General features: G+C 42.7%; 1 protein-coding gene and 2 pseudogenes across 3 annotated transcripts in view; all 3 read right to left on the reverse strand.

Annotated features, from left to right (window-relative positions):
- Positions 1-21131, reverse strand: part of LOC131110216 (protocadherin alpha-C2-like) — an 83421-nt gene that overhangs the window by 59482 nt on the left and 2808 nt on the right. Inside the window, exon 1 of one of the 3 annotated variants that reach the window (XM_058063091.2) lies at positions 10374-12743. The exons of 1 other annotated variant lie outside the window; for it this stretch is intronic. In XM_058063091.2, the coding sequence (XP_057919074.2) occupies positions 10374-12743 (2370 nt within the window). Of the gene's footprint in view, positions 1-7162; positions 9568-10373; positions 12744-21131 lie in introns of those variants that run through there. One more of the 3 variants, XM_078788257.1, reaches the window with a different exon arrangement.
- LOC144894650 (protocadherin alpha-8 pseudogene) lies at positions 14460-17245 on the reverse strand (annotated as a pseudogene).
- LOC131110219 (protocadherin alpha-3 pseudogene) lies at positions 17555-21027 on the reverse strand (annotated as a pseudogene).

The raw sequence follows: 21131 nt of genomic DNA on the forward strand, positions 1-21131 counted from the left end.
AACGAGGCTGGAGAACAAAGCCAGTGGAATTGAGGAAGGGGAGGGGGGCGTTGGAGTGGGAGTAGGAGGGGAGAGTGGGATATGAGTCAGGCTGCCCGCATTAACATCCATCCGCCTTCCACACCCCTACTATCTCGTGGGTTTTGTCATGAACGGCACCCACTCGATAAGATGGCTGTACACATGCCTGCTAAACACAAAATAGTAAAATAGACCACAATAGACAACAATAGACCACAATAAACCACACCAACATACAACCCCGAACATGTAATGACACATTAAAAACCCTCAGCTTCATTCTACACATTTTTATCGTGTTTTATTTCTTTCGGACAGATGGTCCGCCTAAAAATAAACAGCTTTGCAAAAACAAAAAAAAACAACAAAAAGCCACATGTGGGATGAGATGACTCACTCATCAGCTTACTGTACACACACACACACACACACACACACAGATGACCAGGCGAAGCATTCAGTTCGTTACAGTCCTTCATCATCATTTATGGTGCATCATTAGGACTTCCTGCAGGCATTGAATTATTCCTATAGCCGCAATTCCAATACTGTTTGCTAGAATAAAAACACAAAGGGTAAAAAAAAAAAAAAGTAAATATTTATAAAAAATTAAAAGATAAATAGCACCCGATAGCCTACTTTATTAATTATCATCAGGTGAAATTTAGTGGGATGAATATATATGGGTTAATTATTAAAATATAGTATACTGTATATATGGCCACATGTTGCTGCAAAAGCACTAAACTGGGAACCGAAGTGGACAAAAAATTCTCAAATATATTTCAAAATGTTCAAAAATATTTGTAAAAATGTATATTATTAGTACATTAATATAATATTTAATAATATGAATTAATATAATATTAATAATAATATACAAAAATTCGAATATATTTCAAAATGTTCAAAAATATTTAAAAAATTATATTAATATAATATTATTATTATATCAATATAATATTAATATTATAATTATATAATATAATAATATAATATTAAGGAATTCTTTTTAAATCATCAATCGTATATAATTCCTTTGAATTGAGATCCACAAATAATTGCATAAAGTTGCCTTTGCATCACAAACTTATAAAAGGTATGACTGTCGATGCATGTAACTAAAACTAAAATGTGTCTTACTTTGACTAACTTTTTTTATGGCATTAATATTAAAACATGCATTGATAAAAAAAAAAACAATGCATTTACCCAAGATGCAATGCAAGTCACATTTCAAAATGGCAACTAGAAGCCAGGGTGTGAATCCTTCTCACAGCCGAGCGCTGATCCCATCGATGCTCAGCCAGTAATAAATACAGTACAACATACGGTCCTCATCACAAGACTGTGAGGTCACGGGGGGTCGTAGTGGGCCCACCCCAGATACCCCCCCAGTGAGCAGTGCAAGGATACCGTGGTAAGACGTCAATCCTCTTACTTCGGCTGCACTCGCTGTCCCAACAGCTGGCTCTGGATTTCTCCTCATTTAGACCCCCCCCCATCATCCCAATCTGGGTTGCAACAAGGTGAAAAGCCAGTTGCGCTTTCCTTCAACCCACTTTATGGCCGACTTGCGGGAAGCCTGACGCTGACCCCTCCGTCGGGCGTTCGGTGGTGACCTGAGCACTGCAGCAGATGTTGTGGCTGCACCAACACTGATGCCAAACAAGAGCAGTGGAGACCATCTGTTCTCGTCTCTTTTAATTCAAAAGGAAAAAGGACAGCTTACACTGCACTTGGAGATATAATAATTCACATAGCGTATAATAATAATACTTATAATCATCATTAAACATTGAATTGTAATTCTTTTCATACTATTTGTCCTCCTCTTCTCCACACAATGGCCTGTATGTGCATGAACATCCAAACTACAGCACTCATCCACAGAGCCATGAGTCAATGAAGTGCGACACAATGAAACTGAGGGCTTATATAACGATGGAGTAGTAGAGGAAAGAAAAGGTCAAACACAATCATGTCATATTCAGCATAAACGCAAAAGAAGTGATGCACCATTCAAAAAAATTAAAAACCATTAAAAAAACAACAAAAAACAAACAGCCCTTTTATTGCCACATAAAGGAATAAGGTTTGACCCATATTCCGGCCGAGCGTGCACGAGGCCGGCTCGCATGGAAGCCACTCATGGCTCCGGACCAGCCTTGTCGTGTTCTGGGACGAATGACGGGAGCAAAAGGATCCGGGGCCAAGGAGTCTTGGCCTCCAGCTTTGAGTGCAGCCCTCCCTCGCTCGCTTTGGCCCACTGACTCTCAATTTGCTTGTTCAGCTGCATGCAGCGCTATCCATGGTGCTGAAAGCATTGTCTGTAATGACTTGGTGATATATCCTCATTCATTTTTTTCTTTGTGCAAGGATGTGATTCATCTGCAGTATCTACTGTATATCTATCTATTGATCTGTCTGACAGTCTTTTTGTTCATTTGGGGTTGGGGACGTACAAATATTTCACCTGAATATTCTGCAAAGAACTCGGAGCAAACAGGCTAAGTCAGTATGCACAAACACAGAATTTGTGTAATAGCCCCCATATCAAAGTGTGCAGCAAGTTATTTACTATTCTACACAACTGCAGTAGTGTAAGGGTAAAAACAGCTCGGTATCCTATTTGTTAACTAGCATACTTTAAATAAGAGTACCCTGATTGCAAAGTAATATCATCTCAGCAGAATCTGTTGTAGTGCATTGTAGTTAAGTTAGTTCACATAATTAAAGTGATGTATACACCTAAAAGTCACAACATTAGGTACACCAGAGACCCCATATAAGCGCTGTGTCTGATATATGACCATCATGGACATAATATTTGTTGTTTTGATTAATAGAGAGGTCTGTTTATTATTGTCGGTCCATAATGAAATATGATTGTAATGACAGTAATACTGCAGCAACGCCATTAAGGGAAAAATCACAAAAATACAGTAAAGCATGACTTAAAAATACAATCATAAAAAGACATTTAAGGAATATTTATTTTACTTAACAAACAATAACAATAGAGCACAAGTCCAATGTCAACAAATGAGAGACTTTACCTTGGCTACCAAGTTAAGTGGCTTAATTGACAAACAAAGACGTCTTACAAAGGATAGAAATGGAATCTACTACGTGGCTTCTCTTTGTCAAACCCGCTTCAATACTGGATATTCCGGTCAAAATGTCTGCCCCATATGTGTGAGTGAAAGCGCGTGTGAGAGCGTGCATGTGTCAAAGACCCAAAGATACTTGATGTTTGTGTTGTACCCGACTGCGTGTGTAAATTAGATTACCATCACTGTTGCCGCTGACCCCAATGTGAGAGGAACTCTCCTCCGACAAAGCTGAAGCCATGTGCCCCAGTGACACACAACAGCACACGCAGCATCACGCAGCATCACACAGCAGCCGCAGCCCTACAGGCATGGTGCAGAGCTACACACGCATGGGTCTCCACTTTGGGGCAGAATAGAGATTGCGGAAGGGAAGGAAAATGCCCGAGATACACAGCAGTAGCGTACATGGGTTATAGTACTGTATATACCCAAGGACATTGAGATAAAAGCGCAAAAAGGAGGGCATGAGCTGACTTTGGGGGGGAGGGGAATGATACCAACATGGAGGATGAGGAAGGAGAAAAGAGTGCGGGGGCAGAGCAGGAAGCTGCAAAAGAAGATGTGGAAAATCTGACAATTTTATGACAAACCACAGTACGGGAAGTCATAAGAAATGGCAATTTTTATTTTTATTCACTCTTTTTTATGCACTATATCAATTCCATAGACCACCGACTGATACTTGACTTGACTCCTTATGACACCTGAGGCTGTTTTAATGAGGAAGAGTCTTTCATCGACTTATAAAAGACAACAAACATCACTGCAATCATTTCAGTGCAGACGCTTAGCATGCACTTAGCATGCAAACACAATTACACAGATCTGCCCGGCCAGCCGATGCATGCAGACAGACAAAGCCACTGAAGCAAGCCGCCACACCCCCAGCCAAAACTGCACACACACACGAGTAAAATGTATTAATAATATGCGCTAGTTAATTATAGACAGTTTTTCTCCTAATTAACATGCGATGAAGATGCAGCCTTGCCATCCATGTAGGCGACTAAAGCTCATCGTCGATTTATCTTAGCACCCACATCAGCTCAGTGCACACAAACCCTGCCCGAGTGGTTAGCATGTAGGGTTCGATTCTTTGCCTGGGAATCTGTGTGGGTTTTCTCCGGGTACTCCGGTTTTACTCCCACATTCCAAAAACATGTTAGCTTCATTAGAAACTCCAAATTGTCCATAGTGTGAATGGTTGTTTGTTTATATGTGCCCTGTGATTGGCTGGCCACCAGTCCAGGGTGTACCCCGCCTCTCTCGCCTGAAGACAGCTGGGATAGGCTCCAGCATACCCACATTACAGACATGCTGTATTGCAGTACAGTAAATTTTTGGTATATAATTGTTAACAAAGTACTTCCCATGTACAACACAGTGTCTAAGGAAATTGATTTGCAATTTTTAGATACACAAATAATAGCAATAGGTAACCAAAAAGGCACTATATACAGCATATAAATGTTGCATATAGGATTACTGTATTTTCCGGACTATAAGTCACACTTTTTTTTCATAGGTTGGCTGTTCCTGTGACTTATACTCCAGAGCGACTTATAAATGAAAAAACTTTTTATGTTACATAAACACTGGACACCTTTTCTGTTATGTTTATTTTTTTGTGTAGCTGAATAAGCATTGTGTTAGCATATCTTACACCTATTTAGTCTATTCTCTATTATTTTGTTGTTAGAACTTGCATTCCAAGAGGACGTAATGTCTGTTTTGGTCAAGTAGTTTGGAAAATTAATTACCCAGAAAAAATGCGACTTGTGTTTTTTTCTACCTAATTATGCATTTTTGGCCTTGTGCGACTTATACTCCGGAGCGACTTATAGTCCAGTATATACAGTACCTTACAGACCTCGCTGGTACACCGCCAGAATTTTGCATCAACTGTCAATTTCTGCTTGAATAGTACATAATGAGTGAATATTTTAAAATATATATATATTTTTTTTTTAGTTTTCCACAAAGCTACAATGGCAATATGGACACAGAACACAACAAGGGGACAAACTATGGAGTATGGAGGAGAACCGCACCTGCAGACAACATGGTCATTGCAACAGACATACAGAGGATGGATACAGGGTGCACCTTTCAACCCCCCAAGGGAACAGGTAAGTGAACTGTTGACTATTAGTAGCATAGATTATTAGTAGCATGCTGTGTAAGGAGAAAGCAGATCCATACGTTGGCCTCAAAGCGTGTTCAGCTGAGGGGTGTTGTTGGCCATTTTGTCTATAGTACAGAGAAATTGTGTGTCATTATGCCATTATATGAAGTATGCATACTTTTTGTACAGCTCATATTTGAATTCATCCATAATGCATTTCTTCTCCGTTCACACCAGAGTGTATATTGCATTAAGGACCGCTGGAACATGGTCATACCATACACTTGCTAGATGCACTCATTTTTAATCACATCAACAAATCTCGATAGGGCATCTGCTGTCCAGGCACAGCTTAGCACTGCTGCACTGCGTAACACATAACGCCTCACTCACACTCTCACCCCCCCCCAAACACACACACATTAAATATACAGACCAGCCACACACTAGTGTGACAAACTGGGCAAAGTAACTGCAGAGAAGCTTGTACTTCTTTTAAAAAAAAAATGGCTGCCGCCTTCCATGAATAACAACATGAGAGTAAATTCATGCCCCCCCCTCTCCGATCCCAACAAGCTTCTCTGTGTCTCTGCTTGAACTCATATGCTTCATGGTGGATACAAATAACTTCCATACATTATTGCATGCATTTGTTTTGCATTCACAATATATGGATTTTAAAGCTGACCCACTTTTTAGTTAGAAACGATTATCTCCATACCATAAAATATCTAATTAAGAGCCTTTGCTATTGTTTATTTATCTTCACCATCTGCTGTTTGATCTAACGTGGGGGATTTTGTTGACGATAATCGCCGTCTTTCTAAATAAACCCATTTTCATGAAATATTGTGAGTCGCCTATACGGAGCCGCATCCCCTCCCCCCCTTTTCTCTTCTGCTCTCTACCCCTCCCTCGCCATCTTGCTCTGCTGTTGCTAAGACTGTTGAACGTGTGTTAGTCCGTGGACTCCGATAGGTGGATCTCCTTGTGTGTTGCCCATAGCAACACACAATATTCAACACGGAATCAGTCCAGAAGGAGGCCATGCAGACCTTCACACATGTGATAGAACATGACCTACATTTAGACATTCACAAAAATTCATGTTCATTTGACGTGTCAGAGTAGTTTTCCATAAATAAATGCACATTAAGCCATAGAGTAGCATAATGTGGAATAAATGCTGACAGAAAATCTAAGCTGACGTTAGAAAGGACAATCGTCACATGACCTGACTGGTGGTGGTGAATGGTTAGTCACAGCAACGCAGCTGCAGGCTCCCTCCTCTCTTCCTGTCATAGTTCCAGCCATTCATACGTCAGTCAATGTAACCTGCTTTAGCATGCATGGGCACACCTTGAACACTCTTGTAGCAATACAGACTCTATCATATGAATTATGGGATTGAAGAAGGCGTCATAAATATACATTTGCAATGCTGAGATTTCAATAGAAAATATGTATACAATATGGCTAAAGTAGTTCTTGTCATCACATGAAAGGTCTTACCTCCCCAGAAGAAGCGAGTCTCCTGTCAGGGAGAACCAGAGTGTTGGCGTGGCTTCCCGGGACTACAGTAGAACTGATACTCATTCTGGGTCCAACTAACATGTAGCGTTTGTCTCCTGATCTGTACTGGATGCTGTGAATGGTGCCATGATTGGTCAATGAAGCCTTTAAAACCATATCTCCTGTTGGCAACTTGTTCCCCTGAACAAAATTAACTACTATATGTTTTTTTTTTCCCCGAGAGACCAATTCTACGTATGCGCATATAGGAAACACTTCTTCCATATATGTGGTCAAACTAAGTTAATTTTACCAACACATGTCCACAAGTATGTACAAACAAGGACAGTCAAGAGTCAACAACAGTCTATTTGGAAATGTTTCTTACCTCCCCAGAAGAAGCGAGTCTCCTGTCAGGGAGCACCAGAGTGTTGGCGTGGCTGCCCGGGACCACAGTAGAACCGATACTCATTCTGGGTCCAACTAACATGTAGCGTTTGTCTCCTGATCTGTACTGGATGCTGTGACACAGTGTCCCATCATAATTAGTGTCTTGGAGATATTTGGAAGTGTACTCTGTGGATTTGGAGCACTGCATGGCGATCAGCACGATGATGCTGATGACAAAAAGGAGGGAGACCGAGCCCAAAGTGATGATGAGATAAAAAGTCACATTGTCGTCCTCCTCCTTGTCCACTTTTGCTGCTGCACGTTTGACATCAGAAGCTGCAAAAGCCTCTTTGGGCTCCACAAGTTTGACAGTCACAGTAGCTGTTGCTGAGAGTGAAACGTTGCCATTGTCTTTGACCAGTATGAGCAGTTGATGCTCAGCCTCGTCTGTCTCTGTCAATGAGCGAAGTGTTCTGATCTGGCCCGTATAGCGGTCCAAAGTAAAGACACTGTGGTCAGTGACTTGCTGCAGTGAAAACAGTAACCAGCCGTTATATCCGATATCAGCGTCATAGGCTCGGACTTTAGTCACCAAGTCTCCTGCTTTCATATTGCGGGGAATCTCCTCCACGCCTTCCGAGGAACCATTGGAGCTGACTGGATACAGGATGACCGGAGCGTTGTCGTTCTGATCCAGTATGAACACCTTCACGGTCACGTTGCTGCTCAGTGGAGGACTTCCAGCGTCTGTGGCCACCACTTGGAACTGGAAGCTTTTCAGCGTCTCAAAGTCAAAACTTTTTAGCGCTGATATTTGTCCGGTTTCTGAATTTATGCTCAAAAATGATGTGGCTAGTTGATGTTCATCTCCATGTCTCACAATGTTAAACGATACAAGAGCATTATCCCCCTCATCGCGATCGTGAGCGCTCACGGAAAACAAAAATGCCCCTGCTACGTTGTTCTCATTGACGTAGAAAGTATACGGATTACTTGAAAACTCCGGACTGTTATCGTTCACATCCGCTACGGTCACACTGATTGTTTTGTGCGAGGACAAAGTCGGCTCACCGGCGTCTTTTGCCACAATTGTGACATCATACTTGGACCGATGTTCTCTATCCAGGTGAGATTTAGTAACGAGTGAGAACATATTGTCTTGTAAAGCGGGTGTTAGCATGAAAGGTATGTCATCGCTGACATGACACATGACCTTTCCATTCATGCCCGAGTCCTTATCCGTTACACTGATCAATGCTACGGTTGTTCCGGGTTTGGAGTCCTCTGTGATTGCGCTTGAAAATGACGTCACTTCGATATCGGGTGTGTTGTCGTTTAAGTCCACTATAGTTACGATAACACTTTTTTCCGTTTCTAGGGGTGCTAGCCCTTTATCAGAGGCTTTAATATCGAGTTCATATTTATCTTTTGTTTCAAAATCGATTTGCCCTTTTACTATAATTTCTCCTGTAACAGCATCGACCTCAAAAACCTTGCGTAATTTATTATTAACATTATTTCCAAATGAATATACAACCTCCCCATTTAAGCCATCATCTAAATCTGTTGCGTTCACTTGCAGTACGGTGGTGCCAATTGGAGCATTTTCCTTAAGCACTGCAGAATATGAATCCGAGGTAAAAACTGGCATATTATCGTTTACATCCAAAACATTTATTATTATTTCCGTGGTTCCTGACCTAGCAGGCTTTCCACCATCAATTGCTGTCAGCAGCAGCCTGTGACTTCCGGCACTTTCTTTGTCCAGCGCCTTATGCAAAAACAAAACAGGGATTTTGCCGTCTTCTCCTCGGTCTTTAACCTCCAACCGGAAATGCTCATTTTGACTGATTTTATACGAGTGAACAGAATACAAGTCGCTGTCCGGGTCGTGTGCGCTCTGCAGCTGAAACCGCGCACCAGGTAGCGCAGATTCCGAGATCTCCAAACGCGTCACGTTGTCTGGGAAGACCGGAGTGTGGTCGTTCACGTCCACGATCTCAATACCGACATAATGCACCTCCAGTGGGTTCTCCACGACTATCTTGATGTTGACAACACACGTACTCATACGCTGACAAACCTCCTCTCTGTCTATTTTCCTTTTGACTCTCAAAATGCCGGTGTTCGTTAAAACGAAAAGAGGTTCCGCGGGCCCGGAAACGACGCGGATTCCTCGCGCGTTCAATCCACTCGCATCCAATCCCAAATCCTTTGCAATATTCCCAACAATCGCGCCATCGTTCACCTCTTCGGGGATGGAGTACCGGAGCTGAGCCGTAGTGGAATTGAACATGAGATCCAAACAAAAAATGACAAGCAGCAAGCTCTTCGGCCACAATGCGCGTCCACGTTGAGCCATGTTGGATCGGTTAAATATCCAAAATGGAGTTTATGCAGGAAATTGCATCTGAATAATTGCAGAAAACGAATAAATCCACCAAGCAATGGAGAAGATGTACGTGAGCTGGAGAGCGAACGATGCAAAAGCATGAGGGCACGAACGCGCAAGCGCAGCAATCCACTGACGTGTTCCAAAAACCTTTTTCTTTCACAAGCAGTGACACCATGCGAACAAAACCCACAATGCACAATAACGTACTGTTTTATCTATAACCGAAATGCCTCATTTCCCAAACAAAACTACACTCCACGAGTTATATTTATGACGTAATCATACCTAAATAGTCTTCAAAAGATTGTTAAAAATGCTTAAAAACTATAAAAGTATAGATTACAATCATAATCCATGAAATAATGTGAACTGGAAGTTAACTAGCTCAGTCATCAACATGACGTCACCTCTGCTATGAATGTTCAAAATCATATGCAACAAGACATTTATACATTATACCATTATATACTCCATTACATATACCATTTGAATCAATATATTGCATTTGTTTCATTTCATATTGTATGAAAATGCATTATTTTCCTACAATATAAAAAAACAGGAGACAAAAATGGAGGAATCACATTACAATTGTTTCTAGTGTCCTTGCATCCATTTTCTATACCGCTCATCCTCACTTGTGATGAAGTGGTACGCTGGAGCCTATCCGAGCTGACTTCATTTTTAAAGGTTTCAATTCTCTTGCTGTGCATGACAACATTGGATAACTTTGGGGCTACAAAGTACTAAACACCATGCAGATACATTTCATTATGTAATTATGAAACAATATGAATTATATGGAAGGTCTTACCTCCCCAGAAGAAGCGAGTCTCCTGTCAGGGAGAACCAGAGTGTTGGCATGGCTGCCCGGGACCACAGTAGAACCGATACTCATTCTGGGTCCAACTAACATGTAGCGTTTGTCTCCTGATCTGTACTGGATGCTGTGACACAGTGTCCCATCATAATTAGTGTCTTGGAGATATTTGGAAGTGTACTCTGTGGATTTGGAGCACTGCATGGCGATCAGCACGATGATGCTGATGACAAAAAGGAGGGAGACCGAGCCCAAAGTGATGATGAGATAAAAAGTCACATTGTCGTCCTCCTCCTTGTCCACTTTTGCTGCTGCACGTTTGACATCAGAAGCTGCAAAAGCCTCTTTGGGCTCCACAAGTTTGACAGTCACAGTAGCTGTTGCTGAGAGTGAAACGTTGCCATTGTCTTTGACCAGTATGAGCAGTTGATGCTCAGCCTCGTCTGTCTCTGTCAATGAGCGAAGTGTTCTGATCTGGCCCGTATAGCGGTCCAAAGTAAAGACACTGTGGTCAGTGACTTGCTGCAGTGAAAACAGTAACCAGCCGTTATATCCGATATCAGCGTCATAGGCTCGGACTTTAGTCACCAAGTCTCCTGCTTTCATATTGCGGGGAATCTCCTCCACGCCTTCCGAGGAACCATTGGAGCTGACTGGATACAGGATGACCGGAGCGTTGTCGTTCTGATCCAGGATGAACACCTTCACTGTTACGTTGCTGCTCAGTGGAGGACTTCCAGCGTCTGTGGCCACCACTTGGAACTGGAAGCTTTTTAGAGTCTCAAAGTCAAAACTTTTTAGTGCTGATATTTGTCCGGTTTCTGAATTTATGCTGAGGAACGAAGATAGTTTATTTTCTTCTCTTCCATCTCTGAGAATATGATATGAAATGGCCGCATTCTCATTGTCATCACGATCAAAAGCTTTAACAGAAAAGACAGAGGCTCCTGCATTGTTGCCCTCAGTAACATAGAAAGTATAAGGACTGAATGAGAACTCTGGACTATTATCATTGACATCTGAAATAACAACACTTATCGTCTTTTCAGATGAGAGTGCAGGCTGACCAGCATCTTTTCCAACTACCAAAATATCATATTTGGACCTTGTCTCTCTGTCCAGAGGTGATTTGGTCACTAAAGAGTACATTTTGTCTTGTAATGATGGTGACAAAGCAAAAGGAACATCCTCACCTATGGAGCAAATCACTTTGCCATTGAGACCAGAGTCCAGGTCATTCACACTGATTAGAGCAACTGTAGTTCCAGGTCTGGAATCTTCAGGAATGGAACTAGAAAACGATGTCACTTCAATCTCGGGTGCATTGTCGTTGACGTCGACTATCTTGATGATGACACTTTTTTCCGTTGTTAGAGGAGCAATCGCTTTATCTGATGCTTGGATTTCAATCTCATATTTGGTTTTCTCCTCGTAGTCTATGTTGCCTTTTACGAAAATTTCACCCGTTGATGGAATGATATCAAACATGTTTAAAAGTTTTTGATGCATACTGTCAGTAAATGAATAAACTACATCTCCATTAGGACCTTCATCTAAATCAGTAGCATTTACTTGTATAACAGTGGTGCCTATTGGAGCATTTTCATCAAGCATCACAGAGTAAATATCATTAGAAAAAACAGGCGCGTTATCATTGATGTCTAGAACATTTATTAAAATATTCATTTCACCTGTTTTGGGAGGTTTTCCTCCATCCAGTGCAGTCAGCACTAATGCATGACTCGCCGCAGCCTCCCTGTCTAAAGATTTCTGCACAACCAAGATGGGTATTTTACCATCATCTCCTTTATCTTTCACCTCTAAACGAAAATGATCGTTTTGACTCAATTTGTACTTTTGTACAGAAAAATCTCCTCTGTCCGGATCCCGGGCAGCTTTCAGTTGAATACGCGCTCCAGGTAACACAGACTCTGAAATCTCCAACGTCTTCTCTTTCTCTGGGAAGGTGGGGGAGTGGTCATTCACGTCCAGTATTTCCACACCAACGTAGTGGACCTCCAGCGGGTTTTCTAGCACGGTTTTCAAATTTATAAGACACGCACTGCTCAGCTCGCACACGTCTTCTCTGTCGAGCTTCCGGCTCACGTAGAGGAGGCCATCCTTCACATTAACGTGGAAAAGAGGCTCCGCGGCGCTCGACACAACCCGGTATTTCCTCTCTTTCAACGTGCTGATATCCAGGCCGAGATCTTTAGCGATGTTGCCCACCACTGCTCCTTCGTCAACTTCCTCCATGATGGAATAACGAATCTGCGCTGAAGCCACACTCCACAAAAGCGCAGACACCATTGCGCACACTGCCAAGCATCGCCGCGTCATTCCCGTGCGTTTCCTTTGTTCCATAGTGAAGCCGGGGAACATCAGTTGTCCGTCACAAGAATTACAATTGCCTTGCAAAAACACAATCCAACACTGTCCTTTGTTTCCATAAAAGTGACCCTTCTAAAGCAATGATTTCGTATTTGCAGGAGGAACAATACGCGTACGTGTTGACGCGACTGCGCACTCGAGCAGACTGTTGTCAGAGGGAGGGGCCAAATGCTACAACAAGCTTGTGTCTTACCGCCCCCTTGTTGAGCGCCATTATAACACCAAGCTGCAGAACCACAGAAAATGCACTCCTTTGCAGGAGTGGGCTCAAACTTGCGGCTGGCGGGCCATTTGCGCCATGCCGAGTCATTTTCTACGGCCAGCGACTTGACATCAAACTTTACTGTCAATGCAGCGCGCAAGCTCGAAGTTAAGCCAATGATACTCATAGGGTGCAAGCATAAGCCATCACTGAACATACAGTATATGTCACATGGGGGAATGAACACAGGGGTCATGTGACAGAACGCTACCTATGAACGCTAAATGACAGCACAACATGTAACAGGTAAGCAAATACACATAGAGAAACTAATATGGGGATGATAACTAAGCACGTAACTTCAACTCTATTTTTTTTTTTTTTTTGAACAGACCCAATGGACGAAATATCCACTTCCTCGTGGGACAAAAATAATTATTTTATTTTAACTTCAACTTTTTACAAACCAACTGCCACAATGCACGCTGCCAACTGACATTAATCCCAAATAGAATTGTGACAAAAGATCTAATTGTCTGAGAAAATGGTGATTTGCAAAGTGAAACACTTTCTACACAGCTGGGAGTTTCCATGCAAGCAAGAACATATAGTACACACAAAATAACTACCACCACATCATGACATTAGGTATTCAACACAGCACTTACAGAGGGGTGGCGCTCCTGAAAAGGGTACCAGCGAGGGTACAGTCATTCAAGGAAACAGGGTTGCATATTCTCATTCTCATCTCGTCTGTTTGCTTTGTGTCTCTTGTGTATAAAATACCATCCGATGTCAACATCAGCCCGTTTGCGCACTGCCATTTTTTGCCATACAAAAGCACGTCACAAAGACAACGAAAGAAATTATACAAAACTGTGCAGCTGATGTTTCAGCTGCACCTCATTGTGCACCAAACGCATTTTGCCACATCCAAACTCCGACAAAATGTTAAGTCTCCTTCGTGTAAGCAGTGGAATTTTTGTCATCAATACACTTTTTGAAAGTATTTTTACATCATGTTTCCATGGAAGGTGAAGTGTATATGGAACAATGCTTTGAGAACACAGTTACATCTCGCATATAGTTTGAAGCAGTGCCCATCCAGCTCTGTACATGTGCTAGCTATGTCACATTTTGGTACCCCTTTCAGAAGAATGATCAGCAATCATTTAGCCCAGACTAGAGTTCCTGTGCAAGACAATATTAGAAAATAGGGTAATTTAAGTTTAAACAAAAGGAAAACACTGTGCAGCGCCATTTAATTTAAAAGCATCAGTATGTCTGTTGTAAACACAACCATCCTGCAACATTACCTACTGCTTCAAACCAGTTCAGCATTTTATTTACTTAGAATTCATGCTTGGAGTATTCAAAACTTAAAGTAACATTTGCATGGACACTTTGAAAATATATTTTTTTCAACAGGCTTGCATCACATGTCAGAACATAGGTTTCCACATGTGATATTATTTGAAAGATGCCCTTTAGAATACTTGAATATGTCTTACCTCCCCAGAAGAAGCGAGTCTCCTGTCAGGGAGAACCAGAGTGTTGGCGTGGCTTGCCGGGACCACAGTAGAACCGATACTCATTCTGGGTCCAACCAACATGTAGCGTTTGTCTCCTGATCTGTACTGGATGCTGTGACACAGTGTCCCATCATAATTAGTGTCTTGGAGATATTTGGAAGTGTACTCTGTGGATTTGGAGCACTGCATGGCGATCAGCACGATGATGCTGATGACAAAAAAGAGGGAGACCGAGCCCAAAGTGATGATGAGATAAAAAGTCACATTGTCGTCCTCCTCCTTGTCCACTTTTGCTGCTGCACGTTTGACATCAGAAGCTGCAAAAGCCTCTTTGGGCTCCACAAGTTTGACAGTCACAGTAGCTGTTGCTGAGAGTGAAACGTTGCCATTGTCTTTGACCAGTATGAGCAGTTGATGCTCAGCCTCGTCTGTCTCTGTCAATGAGCGAAGTGTTCTGATCTGGCCCGTATAGCGGTCCAAAGTAAAGACACTGTGGTCAGTGACTTGCTGCAGTGAAAACAGTAACCAGCCGTTATATCCGATATCAGCGTCATAGGCTCGGACTTTAGTCACCAAGTCTCCTGCTTTCATATTGCGGGGAATCTCCTCCACGCCTTCCGAGGAACCGTTGGAGCTGACTGGATACAGGATGACCGGAGCGTTGTCGTTCTGATCCAGGATGAACACCTTCACTGTTACGTTGCTGCTCAGTGGAGGACTTCCAGCGTCTGTGGCCACCACTTGGAACTGGAAGCTTTTTAGAGTCTCAAAGTCAAAACTTTTTAGCGCTGATATTTGTCCGGTTTCTGAATTTATGCTGAGGAACGAAGATAGTTTATTTTCTTCTCTTCCATCTCTGAGAATATGATATGAAATGGCCGCATTCTCATTGTCATCACGATCAAAAGCTTTAACAGAAAAGACAGAGGCTCCTGCATTGTTGCCCTCAGTAACATAGAAAGTATAAGGACTGAATGAGAACTCTGGACTATTATCATTGACATCTGAAATAACAACACTTATCGTCTTTTCAGATGAGAGTGCAGGCTGACCAGCATCTTTTCCAACTACCAAAATATCATATTTGGACCTTGTCTCTCTGTCCAGAGGTGATTTGGTCACTAAAGAGTACATTTTGTCTTGTAATGATGGTGACAAAGCAAAAGGAACATCCTCACCTATGGAGCAAATCACTTTGCCATTGAGACCAGAGTCCAGGTCATTCACACTGATTAGAGCAACTGTAGTTCCAGGTCTGGAATCTTCAGGAATGGAACTAGAAAACGATGTCACTTCAATTTCGGGTGCATTGTCGTTGACGTCGACTATCTTGATGATGACGCTTTTTTCCGTTGTGAGAGAACCTTTATCTGATGCTAAAATTTCAATCTCATATTTGTCCTTGTCCTCATAATCAATAACTCCTTTTACAGTAATTGCACCAGTGGAATGATTGATATCAAACAGTTTTAATAATTTGTGACTCACGCCAATACTAAAGGAATAAATTACATCCCCATTGGGACCTTCATCCAAATCTGTTGCATTTACTTGTATCACGGTTGTACCTATTGGAGCATTTTCATCAAGTGTCACAGAATAAGAATCTTTAGAAAAAACTGGTGCATTATCGTTAATATCTAACACATTTATTAAAATATTCATTGAACCTGTTTTTGGAGGTTTTCCTCCATCCACTGCTGTCAGAACTAGTGAATGACTTCCTGCTGCCTCCCTGTCCAAAGATTTTTGCACAATTAATATTGGCATTTTCTCATCATCTCCTTTATCTTTAATTTCCAAACGGAAGTGGTCGTTGGTGCTAAGCCTGTAGTGCTGAACAGAGAAGGGGCCACTGTCCGGATCTCTTGCAGCTTTAAGCGGAATACGCATTCCCGGTAACACAGACTCGGGAATCTCCAACCTTTTTGTCTCTTCTGGAAAACTGGGAGAATTATCATTAATGTCCACGACTTCCACAGCAACATAATGCACCTCCAGTGGCTTTTCTAGCACGGTTTTCAGATTAATGACACAAGAGGAGCTCCTCTCGCATACCTCCTCGCGGTCAATCTTCCTGCTGACGTACAGAATGCCGTCGTTCTCTCCGAGGTGGAAGAGAGGCTGGGCGGCGCTCGACACGATCCGGTAGTTGCGTTCTTTCAACGAGCTCCTGTCTAATCCCAAATCCTTTGCAATATTCCCGACAACAGTTCCTTCCTTAACTTCTTCTGAAACGGAGTATCTCAGCTGAGCCGAGGTGACGCTCCACAAAAGCACCGCAAGCACGCAGCTGACCCACAGCCGAGCCGCCCGTGTGGCGTCGCATCCTCTTTGTTCCATGGCGCCCAACATCCACGTTACACGCGGCTTGCCGTGAACAACTATTGCATTACAGTGCAGCGGGAGAATGCGCACACTGTGCCAAAAAGTGCTAAAATATGTCAAAGGTGTTATAATATCTAATGCAATGCGTTCCGAAGTCTGCCGAATGTGACGCCAACGGTACGCTCACACGAACCAGGCTGCAATGAATGAAGAGGAGGAACCAGACCACACCAGAGTCAACCCACCTTTACCATCACAGCGACACCTTGTGTTAGCTTTGCTTACTGCAAGTACATCAAGGCTGCAACGTCATTACACGACGTGTAGAACAAAAATGATTAAGAATGTATCGAATATAGAAACCATTTCCTACATTAATAACAACCACACTGCAATACTACATGACTTAAGTTAAAATATCATTCCTAAGCAACTGACATATGAAATGGAAGTAAGTATGTGTATAAAGTGAGGCAAAAACACCACAAATAAAGTACTTTTTCTACTGTATGTTTAAATACACATGAGGAAATAACAGCATAAGTATTCAGAACCATGGACAGCGGTTCTGTCCAGCAATTGGCCTCATCCTGCAGGAAGGAAATTAACTATTTTCAACTTTTCCCATTCAGTACAGCATATGCACCCTTTTAAATACAACAGGGCCATTTATGTTAATTATCCTTTGGTTGAGATAGTTTAGGTCCACCGTTAAAAAGATTTTATGCAATGAGTTCCTCCAGCTGCCTAGAGGGCACCAGCATCCGACCGTACTTTCAGTATTATATCACCAATCTTCCTGCTTTCGGTTCATAAGCTATGCCGAAGTAACACATGCATATGTTTTCAATGTTTTACTTAAATGTTTATGATGGAGTAAGCAGTGCAATACATAAGTAGTATAAGTAGTGTATTGCTGAGCTTTTGCAGCATTACAGGCATTTATCAAATCATATAATGATGGAAACGCTGTAAGAATATGCTGGAATACTCTGGAGAATGTGGAAAATGGAAGCGGAAAAACATGAGTATATGGACTGTAACTGCTACATGAAACACCTTCTTGCTTTAAAGTATTAAATCTAGACAAAAAGTCCGCTAAACTACACACAATCAGGATCATGGTCAGTGTCAATGAACCAAGAATAAAACACTTCAACAGACGTAAACAGTATGGACAACTATAGAGAAGACACAATGATCTCAAAAACTGTCTTACCTCCCCAGAAGAAGCGAGTCTCCTGTCAGGGAGCACCAGAGTGTTGGCGTGGCTGCCCGGGACCACAGTAGAACCGATACTCATTCTGGGTCCAACCAACATGTAGCGTTTGTCTCCTGATCTGTACTGGATGCTGTGACACAGTGTCCCATCATAATTAGTGTCTTGGAGATATTTGGAAGTGTACTCTGTGGATTTGGAGCACTGCATGGCGATCAGCACGATGATGCTGATGACAAAAAGGAGGGAGACCGAGCCCAAAGTGATGATGAGATAAAAAGTCACATTGTCGTCCTCCTCCTTGTCCACTTTTGCTGCTGCACGTTTGACATCAGAAGCTGCAAAAGCCTCTTTGGGCTCCACAAGTTTGACAGTCACAGTAGCTGTTGCTGAGAGTGAAACGTTGCCATTGTCTTTGACCAGTATGAGCAGTTGATGCTCAGCCTCGTCTGTCTCTGTCAATGAGCGAAGTGTTCTGATCTGGCCCGTATAGCGGTCCAAAGTAAAGACACTGTGGTCAGTGACTTGCTGCAGTGAAAACAGTAACCAGCCGTTATATCCGATATCAGCGTCATAGGCTCGGACTTTAGTCACCAAGTCTCCTGCTTTCATATTGCGGGGAATCTCCTCCACGCCTTCCGAGGAACCGTTGGAGCTGACTGGATACAGGATGACCGGAGCGTTGTCGTTCTGATCCAGGATGAACACCTTCACTGTTACGTTGCTGCTCAGTGGAGGACTTCCAGCGTCTGTGGCCACCACTTGGAACTGGAAGCTTTTTAGAGTCTCAAAGTCAAAGCTTTTTAGTGCTATAACTTCTCCAGTTTCTGGGTTGATGTTTATAAATGACAGCAATTTAGTGTCTGTACTTGCTTCTCTAACAATATGATACACAATGACTGCATTGTCACCTTCATCCCGATCTGAAGCTTTTAAAGAAAACACAGCGGCACCCGGAGTGTTGTTCTCCGGGATATAAAATGTATAAGGACTTGATGAAAAATCAGGACTGTTATCGTTAACATCAGACACAACAACAGTGATGGTCCTTTCTGTAGAAAACACCGGCTCATTTGCGTCCTTTGCGATAATGGTGACCTCGTACTGAGTAACGTGTTCTCGGTCTAGTTGGGACTTTGTGACTACAGCATACATGTTATCTTGTAAAGATGGAGATAAGGTAAAAGGAACGTCTTGTTTAATGGCGCAGAGTACTTTACCATTGATTCCAGAGTCTAAGTCGCTGACACTAATTAGGGCCACAGTGGTTCCTATCTTTGCATCCTCCTTGATGGAGTTAGAAAATGACGTCACTTCTATCTCAGGGGCGTTGTCATTAACATCAATAATATTTATCACAACACTTTTGTCAGCTGTAAGAGGAACTTGTCCCTTATCAGATGCTTGGATATCAATTTCATAGCTTTTACTTTCTTCATAATCAATGAGGCCTGTTACGTGAATTTCACCTGTGATTGGGTCGATACTGAAAAGATCCTTCACTTTTAAATCAACCTCTTTACCGAATGAATACACTATTTCACTATTAGCACCCTGGTCTGAATCCGTAGCGTTCACTTGAATAACAACGGTGCCCACAGCCACATTTTCGTTCAATGAGGCAGAATAAAGCTCCTTGTCAAACACCGGTGAGTTATCGTTCACGTCGAGGACATCCACGGTTATTTCTATGGAGCCCGACTTAGCCGGTTTGCCACCGTCTGTTGCCGTGAGGCGGAGCCGGTGTCTCCCCGCCGTCTCTCGGTCCAACTGCTTGAGCAGCACTAAAAATGGCACTTTACGGTCCTCTCCTCTGTCCCTCACCTCGATGCGAAAATATTCATTATGGCTGACTTTATATTGCTGGATTGAAAGCTGGCCCACGTCCGGGTCGCGCGCTGCTTGGAGCTGGAAGCGCGCACCAGGCAAAGCAGACTCGAATATTTCAAGCTTTTTTTCCTTTTCTGGAAAAGCAGGCGCGTGGTCGTTTATGTCTAATATTTCCACAGTGACGTAATGCACCTCGAGTGGATTTTCAAGCACTGTTTTTAGCTTGATCACACACGGGCTAACGCGTTCACACGCCTCTTCTCGGTCTATCCTCCTGGCCACGTACAAGACGCCGTCCTCCTGGTTCATTTCAAAATCGGGTTCGGTGTTACCGGCCACGATGCGGTACCCTCGCCCTTTCAGCGAGCCCCTATCCAAGCCCAGGTCCTTCGCTACGTTCCCGACCACCGTCCCCACTTCAACTTCCTCTGATATGGAATATCTGAGCTGTGCAGACGAGCCATTCCACAAAATAAGCAACAACCAAGCAACCCACCAGCGTCGCCCCCATCGGGATCCACATCTCCTTTGTTCCATACCTTGAAAATGACAAATAATCATCCTCTCACTTTGAAATATCCCACAAAAAAACAGTGCGTCCTGATGCGTAATAGTCCAAAATGTATGATATTCGTGGAAAGCAAATGCGAAAAAACCGAATCCGCTTAGAATAAACGCCGGTCTGCAGTGAGAACCGGAGAAAGAACAAAATCAAGGGGGGCGGTTGAGTGAAAACAGCCCTTGTGGTTAAGTGGCAGACGAGGAAAGTCAAACTACACTGACCCCTAGCGTGGAAGACACATAACAGCACTGAGCTTTCTTATCTTTGCATGTAGGATCTTTAAATAAACAAATATTATTATATAAATTATTACAGAGTCAACAGCAAAGGGTCATTTGTTGGTCAGAATACTGCCACAGAAAACAAAACACAAAGTGTAGTTTTCAGCACCAAGGAGAGCAACCATCTCCTCATAGCCTAATATATCACATTTTCCATGAATCAGGGGTGTAAATCTCTGCCACGGAGGGCCCAGACACTGCAGGTTTTCTTTCCAGGTGGAAACTAAAGCAGTTGTTTCTTCAATTTGAGGGCCAGAGCTCATCAATGGAATCACCTGGAGAGGAAACCTCGGCCTTCCATTGACACATAAATGCCATGATTGGTCAACGAAGCCTTTAAAACCATATCTCCTGTGATGGCAACTTGTTCCCCTCAACAAAATTAACTACACTATGTTTTTTTTCCC

The sequence above is a fragment of the Doryrhamphus excisus genome, linkage group LG22 (genome assembly GCF_037039965.1).
Source record: "Doryrhamphus excisus strain RoL-2023G ecotype Guam linkage group LG22, RoL_Dexc_Guam_v1.1, whole genome shotgun sequence".
In the NCBI taxonomy this organism is placed as follows: Eukaryota; Metazoa; Chordata; class Actinopteri; order Syngnathiformes; family Syngnathidae; genus Doryrhamphus; species Doryrhamphus excisus.